We start from the raw sequence: 17,903 nt of genomic DNA, 5'->3' as shown, positions 1-17,903 counted from the left end.
AAACACTGAGGAGACACATCTCTGTCACATCTCCTCACACCAAAACCTGGGCTTCATGAGGAAGAGGTAGGTCTGTCTAAACTCCAAATAGAGGTATTTACAGGAAAAAAAAAATCTATTTAATGGAATTAGTTTTCAAATATTGGTATTACCTTGTAAGAAATTTCAAAATTTTCACCACCCCAGATCTGAAGCCCTGGATCATAGAGACCCAGCTCAAAGAAGAAATCACGTTCAATGGCAAACAATCCACCAGCCATTGCAGGGGACCTGCAAAGAGGAAGACAGTGTAACTCCTTCTGCCAAAAGGATACAATACCACTCAGAGAAAGCTTTAGGGAAGAAACCAATTCAGCTAACATGTAGTAAAGATCAGGTAAATGGCAACACACTGAAAAATCATAAAGCTTTGTCATCAGTTTGCAGCAATTTTCTGAAGTGGCATCTTTATAACTTTTAGTGAGGTCACAGTTTTTTATTATGTTGTGGGTTTTCTTCTACAATTTATTTAATCTTGGTCCAAATTTTCCATTCAGCCAGTCAACATCCTTCTATTAAAATAAAAAACAAGATGAGAATCAGTGTAATGAGATGTTTCTCTCTTAAAAATTTTTCCAGTTTTTGAGATAATATGAAACTGCAAACAGATTTATGTTCTGAAGAGCTGCCACATTGAAACACATTGTCTATTAAACAAGCAAGAAGAGTTCTTCCAGCTTTCTGATCTTCTAGCTCTTTTTGTCCTATTAGGAGACACTTTACATTATGCTTGGTAAAATTTTAGAGGGCCTAGATAAAGTAGTACAAGGTTTCCATTTTGGTTTAGTCTTTTTATTGTTACCCTTTCCCTTTTAATGACTTTGTAAATCCCTTTCTATATACCATGATTCAATTAGCAAGTTTTAATGTGTCAAAAAGATGCTGTGGTCAGGATTACAGCTTGTGCTGGTTTTGGCTGGGGTGGAGTTAATTTTCTTCCCAGTGGCTGGCATGGGCTGTGTTTTGGGTTTGTGCTGAACACAGGGTTGATAATGTGGAGATGTTTTTGCTATTGCTGAGCAGGGGTTGCACAGAGCCAGGGCCTTTTCTGTTTTTCAGTCTGCCATGCTGGGGAGGAGACTGGGGGTACATGGGAAGTTGGGAGGGGACACAGCCAGGACAGGTGACCCAAACTGAGCACAGGGATATTCCAGACCATGTGGCATCAGGCTCAACATATGAAAATTGGAGGAAGAAGGGGGAATGTTTGGAGTGATAGTGTTTGTCTTCCCAAGTCACTGTTGCACATGATGGGGCCCTGCTTTCCTGGAGATGGCTGAGCACCTGCCTGCCCATGGGAAGCAGTGAATTCATACCTTGTTTTGCTCTGCTTGGGTGTGTGTGCTGACTCACAGCACAATTAATTATCAGTTTAGTTGCTGTCCAAGTTAGGTGATCACATGCCAAAGTACTGCTACACGTCCCTTTCGACTTGCTGCCTACAGTATTTTCCCCCAACACTGCTTTTGCATCCTGGGGTTAAGAAGCCAGAAGACACAGCAGGGGAAAGCACTTTTTGCATAGCACAGCCCCGTGGCTTTCCTGCATTTTTGGTTTTCCTCAGCACCGTAAAGACTTGGCAAGTGTAGAAGCCTCAGATACTGCAGTTTCAGGCTTGGCCTCCAAGATGCTGCCAAGTGTGTTAAAGAACAGAGTAAAAGCCACATAAGCTCAGTAGTTTACTTCATAGAATACAAAGAGGTAAGCACCGTTACTGAAAGAAGGATTCAGTCCTGGGGCAATTCTCACGTTACAAAAACGTTGCCTCGACACTTTAAGCTGCTGAGGCTCTTTTTGTTTTCCTTTTAAGCTAAGCAATCCTGGCTATGGTTTCAGCAAGACTTTTACTTGGTCTTACTTGCCTTGGTATTGCTGCAAGAAAATGCACACAGCCTAGAGACAAACAGATTCAGGGCATGTCTCTTTTTAAAGGAAGCATTGTAAATCTGAAGGTATTATTAAAAATAAAGCCATCTTTTAAAACATTCTGAGAACATGTGTTCTGTGTTTCTGGGAACAGTTTAAACGATTTTAAGACCTGTTTGGATGGTAAACACAGAACACTAAAGCAACGTTTGAAATAGTTTATCCCCCTCTAAGTGAATATTAAAGTTCCAATGTGGACAGCCTCATCAGAAAATGATATTATTTAAACTGTATACAAAACAGATCAAAGCTTCATAACTTGCTTGCATGTGTTGCCATTTTAGCAAAGAACAATCATGGGTGGGGATAGGGAATTACCAACATCAGTTCTTACAATGTTTAAATCATATATAGAAGCTATAGAAGACATTAGATTCTGAAGATGTGAAGATTTTCAAATATAATAACACTATTAGTTAAGTATGAGGGGGGGAAGTAATACAAAACCAGCAGAACCACAGTCTCCCAGTATTGAAAAGCCATCCAGAAACCATGGTTTCTAAGCTAGGGTTTCTAGGCAGTTTTTATTTTCTGGGAAGAAAGAATACCCCACTACAAAGCATAATAAAAAAGGCAGAAATTCTGTGAAAATTATTGGAGCTTTCCCACAATAAAAGATGCTCTTTTTATCTTTCTTCTTCCTTTTTTTTTTTTTTTTTTTTTTTTTTTTTTTTTTTTTTTTTTTTTTTTTTTTTTTAATGTTATATGTATTACATTAAAATTCTTAGGAAATATCTAGCCAAGATCCTTAAACAGTATGCTTCTTTGTCAGATGTGATCCATTGTGAAGCAAGTGGCAGATATATGACAAAAGGGATTTTTTTTGATACACATGCTTAATCCTCCAGCTGTATGCATGCATCAGGCCATGACAGCAGGCTACAGATTTTATGCATTACCGTCTATCAGAAATACTTCCAGCATGCTCATTGTTTCGAACCAAACGGTTAAACAAGCACTGTGGTTTCCAGCAGTACTTGAAAAAAATATCACAGCTAATTAAAGTTTTCTCTGGCAACAAAGGGAAATATACAATTATACAATATTTTATTTTGCCAAACAGAACCCAGAAATTCTAATGTGCACCCTATTAACCATACAAGAGCAGGAAGGGAGAGGCAACACAAGGTAGCAAAGATATTTTGAGCAAATAGTCAGTTGTGGCAAACAGGTCTGACTAAACAAAGCAGCTAGTGTGGTTAGGAACATGAAGGTGCTCAGGCCAGAAGTACATGCAAGTTTTAGTGGATCAATATTGACTTCAGAAAAAAAAAGAAACGGGTAAGTGATTTAGTGATTACCGATACGGTTCAGTTTTTGTCTTTCTGCTTTCCTTCTCTCTCTTGGTCAAGGGAACCCTCTTCCATAGCATACTCCAATCCCACGCTCCTCTAGCAAACCCATCTTCGTCACCACCCCCTTGCGGCACAATCTTAAAAGTGTTGCCATCTATGACATCTATAAGCGGCACAGTGCATGTGGTTCTGCGGGGGCACACGTGCGCCGACCGTGGTTCGTGGGGAGAGAGGGGTGGAGGGAAAAAGGAAAGGGTTTAGACAATCATTCGTTATCATTCACAGTACGTAAACAGCTCTCTTTACCGATAAGGCTCAGTTTTATGTTTTCGTTTGGACTTTTCCTTGTGGCTTAACGGAATTCGTTTCCATAGCAAACTCCAGTCCCAGGCCCCTCTGGCAAAACCATCTTCATCCCCACCTTGTTGTGGCTCAATGGAATAATCATTCCCATCTATGTAATCTATTAGAGGTACAGTACATGTAGTTCTGAAACATTTATAGAAGGGAAAGAAAGAGCAAAATACAATTTCAGAAGAGTAATCTGTCTAATCTGAAATTTACACCATTAATTAAGTTTATAGAGCAGTGTATATAAAAAGTCACTTGTAAATACACTATTAAAAAAAATTAAGGCTCATTAGAAGAAAAAAGAGATTATCTTTTCTTTACATTGTTTTAAGATGTTCTGAAAACAGAAAAGTTAGGTCTGAAATGCTAATATATCAATTGGTTTAACAGTACATTTTCCTTTATGTGGACTTCTTGATACCAGTCTTCTCCTAAAGCACCACTGGAGGCAATGGAGGAGCCCTCATGGGGCCAGGGTTGTCACAGTACTGTTATTTCCTGTAATTTCTATTCATATCAGATCTTAGCTGTCAACAAGTATGATAAACACTTGACTTTTACTAGTGTTAACAGATTTTCATTATACTGTCCTATTCAAATGCCCTGAAAAAAACCCACCAAGCTCTAAGGATAAAAAAACATTACTAGTGCTCTCCTAGAAGCAGTCTTCAGTAGAACTCTTCCTGTTTGATTTGCAATACACTTCTCATTTTGATCTATTACACACAATATTCACCAAGGAAAAGACATTATCTTGTTGTTCTTCCCACATTTCTCAAATGAGTTTCCCAGTGACCCAGGCAGGAGCACTTCCACCTTTTTAAATGAAGCTCCAAGAGATAGAAAAGGCAGGGCGGGGAGGGAGAGATGTGTTAACACCATGCTGTTCTTTGAGGCAGAAGCATGGGTACCAGGGCATGGAAGGAGGCTGCCAAGCACTGTCTGCTGGCACTGTGTGTCTCAGCATCTCTGGTCCTCCTGCAGCCTTCACCTCTGTGGGCAGTGCTGGAGGATTCCTCTAAAACCCCCTCTTCTCACCAGTCTTTCTTGTGTGAAACAGTAATACACACTCAATGGGAGTACACAAGAATTTCCATCTTCTCTCTAGTATCCTGTCTTGGTTAAGTTACAGCCTTTAAAACACATAAAACGCAACTCTTCAAGAGAATTCTGGTAGCATGGCAGGTTAACAAATAGTTTTTAGGATTAAGGAGCTATTTTATGGGATTAAAGAGTTTAATCCTGTACGTGGTTTCCTAAACACACATACCACTGACCACACCAGCCAAGAGTGCGGTAGCACACAGCAACATCAACACTTCAACAGCTGGAAGGAATGAAAGCCCTGGGGATGTCTCTCCTCTGCCACCCCTCACAGTGCAGGCACTTCCACCACAGATTCCCAGCAAGTGGCTGCTCCTGCGCAGAGACAGCTCAAGCTGGCCTCGCTTTGCTACAGACAGTGCTCCAAAGCACTTCAGAGGAAACAAATAAGACCATACATCAAGACTGAAGATGAGAAAGTTATAAACTCTTGAGATCACGGGGGCTTTAAACTCTCATTAAATCAAAACATTTATTGCTACTTTTTCTCTACCAAAAGCCACAGGTTTTTTTGTTATTTTATTCAATCATGCTCCTTACTCAGCTAGAAAGGAACATTTCAATATCAGCGCCTCAGATCATTGTAAAAGACAAGAGTTACATCTAATCTACACTAGGCAAAATATTCAGTATGCCTATTAAAATAAGCTACCTGGAGATTAATTTCCCTGACTATATTCCTTCCTCATTATGTACCCTTTATACATAATGGGAGATAATATAATGCTCATATGGAAAACATTGATGTAGTTTGATATAGATATAAAACATATGGACTGTAGCTTGAAAAGTGAAGATTATTACTGGGACTTTTACTTTCTAAAAGGCCAGACACTGGAAGTAAGAGGAGAACATTACCTGTCCTTAGATATAGGAGCTATAAGTGGTGCATACCAATTAATTCCCACCTCACAATGGGCATCAAGGTAAACCAAAACCTTTGAAAGAAAAAAACAATAGTAACTTATATTTCTGTAGACAACATCATTACTTTATTAAGCTTACTTACATTGAGATACATTCATATTGCAAACAAGAAAATAAAGATTAAATGAGTAAAATGAATCTCTTCTTAAAACAGTATCAGTAATTTCCACGTCTGTTGAAGCCACCACAACTTTTCCCCCCAAAAAAGAAAAAAAGACAGACTTGTGAGTGAACTGGCTCCTACCTGTCCAAGTTTAGCCTTCTGGGCTCCAATGCTTCTAGCTTGGATCAAACCTTCTCTCCTCTCATTTCGAAACACCTTTACAAGGCCATTCCACTGCTTTATGTAGTCATCCAGCCTCTCTTGTAAGTGTGCTATCAGATAACAAAGCAAAAAAAAAAAATTGGGGAGGTTTAGTAATAAAGACTTTTATTCTCTTAATATAAGCCAAAAATACCTACAGACATTTACAAGAACCTTTAATTCAACTACTCACAAACACTCAAACTGAGGAGATCAAGACCACTGACCTCATGGCACAGGTTTGTGTCTGGCACATCTGAAGAAATGGCAGCTGAAGTGGTTGGCCACACCACAGGGAGCTGGGTGGGCAACTCACAGTCACTTCTATATATCACAGAGTGGTTTTCAGGTTTTCATCTGTATTCCAAGCAGCTAGAGAAGTGTCTACACTCCACCACACAGTCTTTCCTCATCAGATGATGTCACATGTACAGCTGAAGGCATCACTTTTCAGTTAAACATTTCCCTTCACTCACTTTCAACTTCACAAAATTTTCTATCAGTCTATTAATAATCTGGAAACCTGAGGCAGAATCTCACCATGCTCATATTATTGCTCTCCTTCATCTAGACCCATTCCCTCTTGTGGAGGTCTTACGATAATCTTCTAATGAAATTAACGAGAGTAATTGGAGGAGCAGAAGTGCATCATACTGAGGAGACAACAAACCTTTAGCCAAAGGGACTTCAATCAGCAAAGGGACAAGTAAACACACAAGAATCAAAATAAGCTATGTTTTAATGGTTTCAGATTTGTATTTGCAGATTTGTATTTGTCTGGGCCAAACTTCTCTGGAAACCACATTCCTGCCACACAGTTTGAGAAAAGCATCCTGTTGGCTTAACATTTTTGCCCAGATGATTCTGTTGAGAAAACTCATGAAGGCAGAAAGGCTGGTAACTGCCTGCCTGCTGTTTGTGGCTATGCTGATTTAGTACTGGTGTTTCTTAAAAATCTATTTTTGTACTCAAAGGCTCAAAATAATTGCCTACAGCTTCAGTTTCTCTCAGTCAGGAACCAAAATAAGTCACCTAATCTACAGCTGAGGCATCCATGCACTGGTTTGCTTTTTACCAGCTCTGAGGGGCTGATAGCCACTATTCCTGTGCCTTGGAGAGGCTGCCTAGAACAGAGGCTAGGCAAGACTAAGAGAATAAAGTGGGTATTTATTAAAGGCCTTCAATACATACACCTTGGACAGTCCAAGCCTCCAGGAGAGGCTACAGCCAAGATGGATAATGGTCACACGTTTTTCAGACAGATGTAAGCCTGATCCATTTACAGATCAGGGGTTAATCCTCCAAGGACAGCTTCAGGTGGTGAAGTCATATTCCTCCAGTTTGCTCCCCTCCAATTCACTTCTGTTTATACTTTTTGGGGCCTAAGGATGTAAGGTGCCCTTGAATCTCAGGCCCAGATGGATTGTTTTCTCTGACCAAAATGTGAAGATAATTAACTAACACTTCATACGGAGTTTAGAGTTATGCACTAATGCAATACAGGATTTGAAAAATATAGAGGCTAAAATCCTAAGGCATAGTGCTGATCTAACAGGATGGGGGGGACATGCTGAGGACGATGTCCCTTTCAGCAGTAACATGCCATCAGGTTACTTCAGCAGAAAGACTTTCTGCAACCTGAATTAAAATGATGAAGTCTGGAGACTTCCACAACTTATGTTTCAGTATGTTTTGTGTTCTTGTCAGCAGTATTAAAAAAAAAAATAGTTTGAAAAAAAGCTACACGTATTTGAAAAGGAAATGGTGTTTCTTGGAAATGAAGTTTCCAATATTGAAAATTCAGCAATTCTACCAAAAAATGACCTTTTGAAATCACTATCTTGATACTCTTATTATCCTTCCTCTCCACCTTTATAACAGAAAAAGTTTTCTCAACCAAGTTTAATGTATTCTCCTTTCCCACACACATTTACAATTTCTTTTGTAAACCCTTGTGCATTAGGAAAACTTCAAGGTTACACAAATGTCAAACTAGAGAAAGAACAATTTTATCACATATGCTGTAAAGAAGAACATGCCATGTAATAAATAGAGAATACATTATTTGATAGCTGTGATATAAATTTTTATAGGATAAAATCAACAGAGTTTTGAGGTCATACTGAAGTGGTACTAAGAGAATCTTTATACCACGCCATTATTTATGCTGCAAATTCCAAGTATGTGTTACGGAAGGACTGTCAGGAATGTTTTAAAGATTTAAAACCTGAAGTTATTTCCAGCTCTCCTGCCTATGAAGCCAAATGTTTTACTTATCAAATGTTCAGCTATGTAAGGCTCACAGGGAGCTGTAAAAACCTGTCATATTGATTGTGTAAAGCTTTTCTACAGTACAAGTATCAGGATTTTGCAGTCCATTATCTGAAACCATGCCAGGGTTAGCAGCAAGTGCTGTTTCCCACAGGAAAGCTGAAATTTTCCTCCTTCCCATACTACAAAGCCTGCATGACAGTAGTGTAAAAAATCCTGATACTTTTACAGTCAAAAATATTGTTTGGCCAGCATTACATTTTGTTCACCTAGAATGTGTATTTATGACATCTGTCAACAGCCTTACAGCAATCTGGTTTTTGTTCAAAAATGTATATTTTACCTTTCAAAATATTACAATCACCAATCTGGCCTTCCCGTTTGAGTTCCTCTCTCATGTCTGAGTGCATGATTAAAGCATGAATCAGTGTCTTTTAAAAACACACGCGTTCTCCAAAGGACCTTGGGCACTGCAGATTACAAAGGGGGAGGAGGAGGAAAGCAGGTTTTTTTGCCCCTCAACTCAGACAGCAGTCTGAGAACTAGAAAAATCAGAAGTGCTTCTAGAGCAGCTGCCTCCTGCCTGTGAGTACCCTGGACTGTAATACTGTTAAATATTGTTGGGGCTCTCAGCTCCAACACTAGCACTGATTACTGCTTCAGTTTCCCCATGGCAAGCACCACTACACAGGTTAATAAAAATACTGCTGCCTGCCCATGCTCATTAGTTCCCCTTTGGTTATCTCATGGGATGCTGCATCAGTTGGAAACACAGGTAACAATAAAGAACATAAGCATACACAAAAGGTAGACAAAGCCTTTAAATGCTACTAGGAACACTGGTATTTTTTACCTCACAACCACTCTTTACAGGTGCACAGGCTACAAAAGCAGTTCCAGCTGAGATATTGGCCTCTGTGCTTCAGAAAACAAGCAAGCTGGGACCCAAATACATAACAAGTGCTGGAGACCTATACACACAACTGTAATTGTAGGAAGCTTTAGAAAATACAGTTTTATGAATTCTCATTGCCCTCCCAGAACAGCTGTTTCCTTCACACAGCTGGCATTCACAGAAGAATAAAGTGCTTCTATTGAGACTAGAAGAAAAACTGGGTAAAAAAACCAAAACCCATGTGTAACAGCCTGGCCTCATTGACACTGTGGTAGAAATTGCTGCAACATTTCTTGGACTCTAACATGAATTAATACAGAGGTCTCCATAGAAAATGGAGATAGAATCATTCAATTAGCTTGGCAATCTTCTTGTTACTGTTCTCTTTGTGTTCTGACAAAGAAAAAAATGCCAGAGTAGAAATCAGCACATATCTCTGCACAGTTCTCCACAGTCAAACCCTGCTGTTTGCAGGAGAGATTATGGAAAGAGTGTCATTCAACAAAAGTACTGCTCCCAACCGAATTATACTAAGAACTATAAAGAAAAGGACATTTTCCAAGCACTGCAACTGCTCCTCCCTGTAAGACATAACATATATAAGCTTCTATGCAGCTGTAACTCCCTTCTGAGGAAACAAGATTTCTGGTAGGGAAGGACAGGCAAGGGGTTTTAGGAGCCAGCCTTTAGAAGTGTTTGCAACTGCTGTGCTCCATTTTAATTTCATGCCACGCGAGCGGATGGCAGCTAAGAAATAAGGACAGCGACTCTGAGCAAGAGCAAACATCCACCCAGTCCAGCACGTGTCACTCAGCAGCGGGCTGCAAGAGCATAAGGTGGTCTGCTGGGTGGAAAGGCAGACACGAAGTGTGCAGCCTGAAAGCAGGTGGGGAAGAAGAAAATCATGTATCTGTGCTGTCAGCATGACTTTTCTTCTGGCTGAAGAAGCAAAAAGCTACAGCAGCTCTGCTGTGATTAAGAGTGTTTGTATTTTGCAGCTCTCCTAACAACTGGAGAACTCTTCAGGCAGCTTGGCACGCTTTGCAGCCCATACTAGTTCATCCTTCTCTCTAAGGAGAAAGAAGTAGGGCAAGATTCTGCTCTCTTGCCCATTTTTCATCTAGAACATAATTTGAATTAATGAAATTAAGTTAATTATATTTACCAAGTAATAGCCTAAAGCAATTTGAAGAATTATTATGGGGAACTAGTGCAATTGCAGCGAGGTGTTTAGAGTAATTCCAGTCCATGCTTGTCTTACCACACCTGAGAAAACTGCACCTTGAGCTTTCTTTATTGAATTTTCTGATTTAAGAAAGTTATCTGGGAAATTGAAGTGTGAGAAATACAGAGTCAAGGGTCTGCTGAATCTTAGGTGCAGGCTAGCTGTGTCTGCTAACCATTCATTTATGAGCAGAAAGCAAAAAGCTCTGTATTAGGAAAAAAATCTTTAAAAATACTGCTTTTGTTTAACATATGTCATATATTGGAAAAATAGTACAAGTTCTATGCCAGACAAACTCATTCCGTTAACTACATATACACAGCACAGAGTCAGCTCCAAGTCATGTGAAACCCAAATATTGAGACCTATCATTAGTAAAAAATCTGGTAAGTATTCTAGACACAATCAGTGTCACAGTTACTTTATACAGCTAAGTCAGTCCTTGAACAGCTCTGAAGGAAAGCTATAATCCTGGCTGAGAAGCAAAAACACAACATATGTCTGCTGACTGAATTATTAAAATTATATCCCTTAGGAGAGAAGATATTTTTGGTTTATAGCATGTGTGTATATCTAAGCCAAATTCTCAACAGCTATTAAAGGATACAGAAGACTATAATTTAGCACTCAGTATCTTTATTTGACTAAGCCAAATGTAGTCAAGTTTATAATACAGGTAACTTACCCTCTCCTGTGAAAACAAACAGAAAATGATACCTACCTATCTACAGGTATGGTGCAAAAAATAACACAAAATAACTATTTTTAATAGTGGCTTATACTCAAAAAAAAGCTACCTCAACTATGTGATGAGTTAATTTTTAAAATTTGTAGTGAATACACCCGTAGAAAACAGCTACTACGAGACTGGAACTGGAAGAAGCCCAGATCATTTCATAAAAAGGAGAGTTTCAGAATAGTGAAATAGTTCTGTTTGTTATGCCACTATACAATTCGTGTGAAAACAAAGACGAGGGTATCCTGTGCCACTGACCAAACCTGCCTTTGCTCAAAGCCATCACCAACATTGTCTAGAAGAGACTGTCATCCCACACAAAATCATATTTTTATTTATGTGTCTCCTCTTTTTCTCTGTCTACATCTCTTCAAGAACCACGCTGCAAACAAAATCTTACAGAAAGATCAGCTTTGATGCACTATTTTGAAATTTGTTTAAAGCTGAACAACAGTTTGTTTTCCCCTATCTCAGTCAACTTATATCTCTTGGAGACCACTTTCAGTTCCTCTCTGTATTTGGCCTTGTATTGCATTAACACTGACAATACCACCATGAAAGAGGAAAACCAAAACAGTGTATGCTTACATTTATAAGACAAGTACAAGTACATGCATTCTGACAATAAACCAAGATCAGAATGTAAATTACAAAGGAAGAAGAAAATCTCTGGACTTACGTTGGCAGGACTCAAAGAAAGGCAGAAATTAAAACATATTCAAATTCTTAAAAGCTTCCTCCCCTCAATAAGAAACAATAAGCAGCTTAATGTGATGTTTAATTAAAAATGGATGTTAGAAATGAAAAAGGTATTGCAAATTAATCTGAATAATTTGCCTAGGTAGGTTTTTATCATAGTTAAAAAAAGAGAAATCTGTATTCTTTTGTGCAATAAAGGAAGCCGGTTACTCCTAACAGGCTTTACCCCTTTGATACTTTTCAAACTACTTGTTTTCACAAGAGCTAAGAGAGATACTAGCTATCCCAGCTTTCTTCTACATAGTACCCAAAACTGTGGTAGAGAACCCAAAGGACTGTGAAGAAGCAATCTTTTCTCCCATTAGTCAATTCAAACCATGGCAGGTAATAAATCAAAAGAAAGCTATTTCAGGAAAATAAAAAAAAAAAATTCTACAAGGACCGTGTTAATATTCCAAATGTACCTTTGTTGCTAAAATCATCAATCAGAACAATTTCTGCCAAGTATTTTCTTGGTGTTCTCTTGATGACACTGTGGACTGTCCTCATGAGCGTGGACCACCCTTCATTATGGAAGACGATGACAACGCTGGAGGTGAGCAGGTTGTCATCATAATGCCAGTATTTGCATCTGCAAAAAGAGTCAATTTTATTAGTTTTCACACTGTCTTTTACAGAACTGCTTAACAGCATCCTTGGCAAATGAAATGTTCACTGACAGCTATCCTTCAGATTTAAGACAGACAGCATATAAAAGGTAATACAGCTTAAGTGCATCACAGATACAGATACAAATAATAAAAAAAACAACAGTAGACTGTCAAGCACAAGCTTCAGCCCTGGTGCATTTTCAGTGGGCTCCTTCCTTGAAAGATATGACACATGGAGGAAAAAAAATACAAGAAAAGAGAGAGAGAAAAAAAACCCAAACAAAAATAGTGCAGACGAGTCAGGTCTTTTTTTCGGAGGGGTTAGAGATGATTTAGAAACAAGCAATTTGAGTACTTCCAATACCTTCCACAGTTTCCAATACTTCTAATACTTCACATTTATCAACAATGGATTTAATTTGCAATTTTAATTCCCATTTTCCCAACTGCATCCCTAAGTAAGACTATTCACTCCCTACAAGCAGTCCAAGTATTTCCTTAACTGGAAGTTTTCCTACCTGATCAGTAGCCCCTTTTCCAGTTATAATAATATAATTCCCATCACTAAACATAGAGGCATAGCATTTTTTATTCCAATGGGAAAAATCCTTTTTTTTTTTATCTTTCAGCAAATAAAGTCTCTACTAGAGATTCTGACTTTTCAAGAGAAGCTATCATGTATTAAGAAATTATTAGTGACAAATAAAAACTCCCAAACTTACAGATGCAAAAACCTCCCTAGTTGTAGTTCTCTTTATACAATAAAAAGCTTAAGTGCACAGAAACATTGCTGCTTTTGAAAATAATTACTTTAATCATCAGAGATCACTAGAGTTTCTGAAACTACACTCAGTTAAACATGGAAAGAACTCACATAACAGATCCATAGGTATTTGAAGAGCCTCTCTAGTGAAGGATGCATTTCACTTCTCAATGCATCAATATGCATTTCTCACCTCACAAAAAATAAGACATTGATAGAAATATACCATTAATTTTGTTCATGTGGGAGGAGAAAATTACAAAATCAAAACAGACTATAACAAAATTTTATCTAATAAGGCATTTCTTTTCTTCAGAGTGCTGTAAGCGACCTCCGAAACAGCACAATCTGTAAAAGTACAAACTACTGACTAAAATCCCTCAGCTCAATAGTTTTTATGCCTGAAGTAGCTGCAGCTAATCATAGTTACCAATAAAAAAGTGCTAGACTGGCTGTTTAAAAGGTTCAGGCCACAGATGCCTTCCTTCCACAGATCCCTCTCAAAGATTCCAGCTGATTACAGGTTGCAGTACTAACACTCGTAGCACAAGCGTTTAAGCTGTCAACAACTTACTTAGCATCTGCAGAGATAAAATGGATACCCTCCCTAGGTGTGCTAAGTTAGGTGTGTAAAAGGAAGATTTAATATGTTTAATAACAGATTTATAACAGAACGGTGTTGCTTCACACATATATTCTCAGTACTAAATAATTTTGGTGATATGGTTACAGGGTGCTATCCTTTCAAAAAAACCAGCATACCAGCTGAATGCCATTCAAGAGCTCCATGTAAAAGGTAGCAGAATAGCACTTTTTCTCAAAGGAAAAGGCAGGAGCTTACAGCTTGCACGATGCTCCTGACCTGTGCCCGTTGCAGTTTAGCTAGGAAACTTTTTTGCTTACTTCTGAATAAAAAGAGAGGGACAGCTACAATGTTTCAGACTGCCTTCAAGGACAAAACCAAAGAAAACCTCGAAAAAGAGCTAAAATCTTTTGGTTGCTTATTTCTTCCACTTCCACAAAAATTTAGTACATTTTTGAAACATAAAACCAGAGGTCTAGACCAGCTTTTAGCTACACAGCCAACTTAAATCTCCCCAAATCAAGTGTTGCTAAATGTGCCATTTACAAGCAGTGAAGCACTATATTTATATCTCTAGTAAGATCATGCTTCCAGCTTTTTCCAGACACTTTATTTCACTTATTAGACAGCCCACAGACCGACTCATCAAGCCCATAAACTCTGACAGACTGCAGTAATTCCTGTGCACAGTCTTCTTCATCCTGAATTGAGAATTAAGAGGTTTGAAATATAGTAGTTGTTTTAGAGATGTGCAATTAATAAATGTTTACATCTCTGTGGCAGTTTTTTTTTTTTTCAATAAAAATTTGAAAATTGAATGTTGCTGAGGTATTTGAGTGACAAAAGCCAGTAGCCTAATTTCCTTCAGATCTTCAGGGAAGGAAGCAGGCAAAGCTTTCCCCAGTGGAGCCTTTCCTCAGTGGAGCAGTACTGACATCCAGTGGTTGGCACACCACATACCAAAAAACCATAAATGCACTTTCTTTCTGTTTGAAGCTGGATTTTACAGTACGAGTTTCCCTGTAGATTTCAGGCACAAAAAAAGGAAAAAAATATGCTTGAATTTCCAGGAATGCTCTTCATTTTTAAAAGAGAGGGTAAACTAGATATGAATGTTTAGACAAAAGGTTCAAGCTATTGAAAACTGGCACAAGCAGATTCAAAGTGCAGAAGGGTCTGTGACAAAGAGGATTTAAATGTTTCAACCTCTAGCTTCATCCCCTGGGTGCTTCATGCCCTGCCCACATACTAGCACAGTGCCCTTTCAGGTGTACCCTGCAGGCCAGCTGTGGCAATACACGGTGAACAAAATTAGAAAACAAAATCATTTTAAAAAGGTATTTTGAATTCTTATCGATAGAGCTGAGCGGAGGGCACATTGCAGCAGAGATGCAGGGATGACAAGGCAGCATCCTTAAGCCAGGCTTGGCTCTAGACACTTCATATCACCTTTCCTGAACACTGTAAAGAGATATATGGAGGGCTGGCAACACCTTCCCTGGGCAGTGCTGCAGGGAAGAGCTGCTCTGTTTGTCTGCCCTTTCCTTGGGGAACTCATGGGTGAAAGGAAACAACACCTCCAGATCAGTCCACGAATAAAAAGTTTCCATTCCGCAATCAGCGCTGGCACTACTGGGAAAACCAGGAGTGACTCACGGCTGAAGCAAGACGAAACCCTTCAGAAGGCACAGCTGTGATCTAACTGAGGAACGGTGAGTAATGTTTTTGCTGTCTATTAGCCTGCATACTTAGGATGTGAATTAGTTCTACTCCCTCTCCACCCCTGGAGGGAACAGCTCTGCTGGAGCCTGTGCCACACCAAGGTCCCTCATCCCTCAATCACAAAGCTGTGCACCAGCCACGGCAGAGCAGTGCTTTTACAGGACACCCTCTGCACAAGAAACTGAGCATCTGGGCTGGAGTGCTCCTTGGCTTGAGGAAATTTCTGCTCTTACAGCTTTGTACTCCATTCACTGGCTTGCTCTTAGGATGTCCTGGGGCCCCACAGTCGTGATTGTGGGTACATGGTCCAAGGCTGGCATGGCCATACAGGCTCCCTGTTAGCTACCACTGAAGATGCAGATATAGACTCAAATTGCCTCAGGCTCAAAAAAAGCCAGAAGTGGAGTCTGCTTTTCCTGGAAGAGTAATCAAACCACCAACAAAAATGCAACAGCTGGAAAAGGAGAGCACCTCAACAGCAATTTAAGGGTGAGCCCCATCAGATAGATACTTAGAGGGCAATTTAAGATCTTGAGCCAACAGAAGTGTTTCTCCTGTCATGCTGAACCTCTGACTGTGCCAGCATTATCAGCACATAAGCTTCAGAAAAAGCAAGAGGTACCATGACTGTGTATCACGACCTCTCCATCCTTATACTATTTTCCTTGTGTCAGCTCTCTAACTTCCACCTGCACGTATCAAGGACTCATCAGTACCCTCTGGATTTTAAAGCACTGTACTTATGTGCTAAGAGCAAAATGTACCAGCACAGACTCCTCCAAGAAGGCAGACAGCTGCCATCACATTCCTGTAATCACTCCAGTAGCCAAAGAAGCCGCTGAGAAGCTAATCAGCTGTTGCAAGAAGAAGGACCCAAATAAGTACAAAGCTGAAGGTCTCAATTTATTATTTATCCTGAAATTGTAACCAACATTAAAAAATGGAATTTCTCGTCTCCATTAATATAGATCTGTTCACAGTTTAAAACTGTATTTTAAATTTTATTTCATGTTTAAAGTGGTATGAAATTCATAGTGGCATTATCACCTATTATGAGTGCCTTATAGTGCATGCATCTTTCTCAACTCTTCGAAAGAGTCCAGCACAAGCAAATCCCAAAAATAAGTTAGGAGATCTGCTTTCATTTTCAGTTTCCTTTTCTAGAAAGTCCTGTTCTTATCTTACAAGGAGACAGGCATCCAGCTGACAGCATACTGTTTACATACTTTTAATACTGAATTCAGGGCTCCTTGCTATTTTAAATCACCAATTTATTACGACTACTGCAGTGAACTGAAACTAACCCATAGGAAGATGGATGGGAATTTTTTTTTTTCACAAAACACCTTCAACTGTTTGCTCATCTGTATGGTTGACACCACCAAGGTCATAGCTGAGACTGGCTGCTTAACACCCGCAAGTCAGAGGGATCACTGCCTAAGTCTAGGGTAGACAGGACAGACAGAAACAGATCACAGAATTTCTTTGTTAGGATACAGCTAAGTAAATCTAATGCTAACACTGGATTTGTTACCTATGAAGCCTCATGGGGAATTTTTGTGCATCAGCAACATCAAAACAAGATTACAGCAGTGGACTTACAAAACAGGGGCTCTGGAAGAGAAGTAAACAGACAACTCAAGAAGGACAGATGGATCAGCTGAATAATTTTTTTTCCCTTCAGCAGACAGCAGTAAAACCTCTATTACACACTACCAAACAGCTTAAACCTATGCTGAAACAGCATTTGCTATTTTTAAAATAGCTACAAGCTTTACCCATTTCCATTCCTGAAGTAACTTGTGAGGCTATGTGATTACATTTTATTATTAGTGCCCTTGGAAGCAAAAGCTATATCTACTGTACCTCTGAAAGCATCATGATCCAAATCCAGGACAAGGTTTGCATAGAAACCCAACATTAGGGATAACAAGAGAATAAAAGGAATAACATTTGCTATTTTTCTAATCACAAGATTCTTGCCCACACTATCACTTAACCAACAGTGAAAAACTGAAGCAATACACAGGGCAGGAAAGCTGGGGTGCCTTAGGGAAGGGGAAACTCCCATATAAGGAGATGGAGCAAATGCTCTTTGCTTTCCTGTTTTGGTTTAAAGGGAAGAAGACCTCAGCTCTTGAGGCCTTCTCCAGTCCAGTGACACACTGTGGGTATTGCAGGGAGGCTGTGTTTAATTTTGGGTTTATCAAACTTTTGCAGGCTTTACCCAACGTAATAAGCAACTAGAACGAAACTTGAGGCAGTGAACTCAGAGTCACAGAAATACTGCATTTGCACCATGCCTTGCTCGTCAGATATTGAGCCTTCAAGTTCCTACCCATGCTCACCTGGACTGCATTATAACTTGTATCATGCACATTTATTTGAATGCTCTAGCACAGTACAGTCTGGT

At 39.3% G+C, this 17,903-nt stretch overlaps 1 protein-coding gene across 2 annotated transcripts in view; it reads right to left on the bottom strand.

Moving 5' to 3' along the window:
• The window catches only part of GALNT7 (polypeptide N-acetylgalactosaminyltransferase 7), a 70,724-nt gene that overhangs the window by 12,754 nt on the left and 40,067 nt on the right, over positions 1 to 17,903 (bottom strand). Inside the window, exons 3-7 of one of the 2 annotated variants that reach the window (XM_041480146.1) lie at positions 12,237 to 12,403; positions 5,887 to 6,017; positions 5,574 to 5,653; positions 3,567 to 3,749; positions 153 to 270 (exon numbers count right to left, since the gene is read on the bottom strand). In XM_041480146.1, coding sequence (XP_041336080.1) covers positions 153 to 270; positions 3,567 to 3,749; positions 5,574 to 5,653; positions 5,887 to 6,017; positions 12,237 to 12,403 — 679 coding nt within the window. Of the gene's footprint in view, positions 1 to 152; positions 271 to 3,266; positions 3,450 to 3,566; positions 3,750 to 5,573; positions 5,654 to 5,886; positions 6,018 to 12,236; positions 12,404 to 17,903 lie in introns of both variants that reach the window. The other variant, XM_041480145.1, reaches the window with a different exon arrangement.

This window comes from Pyrgilauda ruficollis, unplaced genomic scaffold (genome assembly GCF_017590135.1).
Source record: "Pyrgilauda ruficollis isolate IOZ18807 unplaced genomic scaffold, ASM1759013v1 scaffold5, whole genome shotgun sequence".
In the NCBI taxonomy this organism is placed as follows: Eukaryota; Metazoa; Chordata; class Aves; order Passeriformes; family Passeridae; genus Pyrgilauda; species Pyrgilauda ruficollis.
Note: the sequence above shows the minus strand (reverse complement) of the source record. Positions and strands in the feature narration are given on the sequence as shown.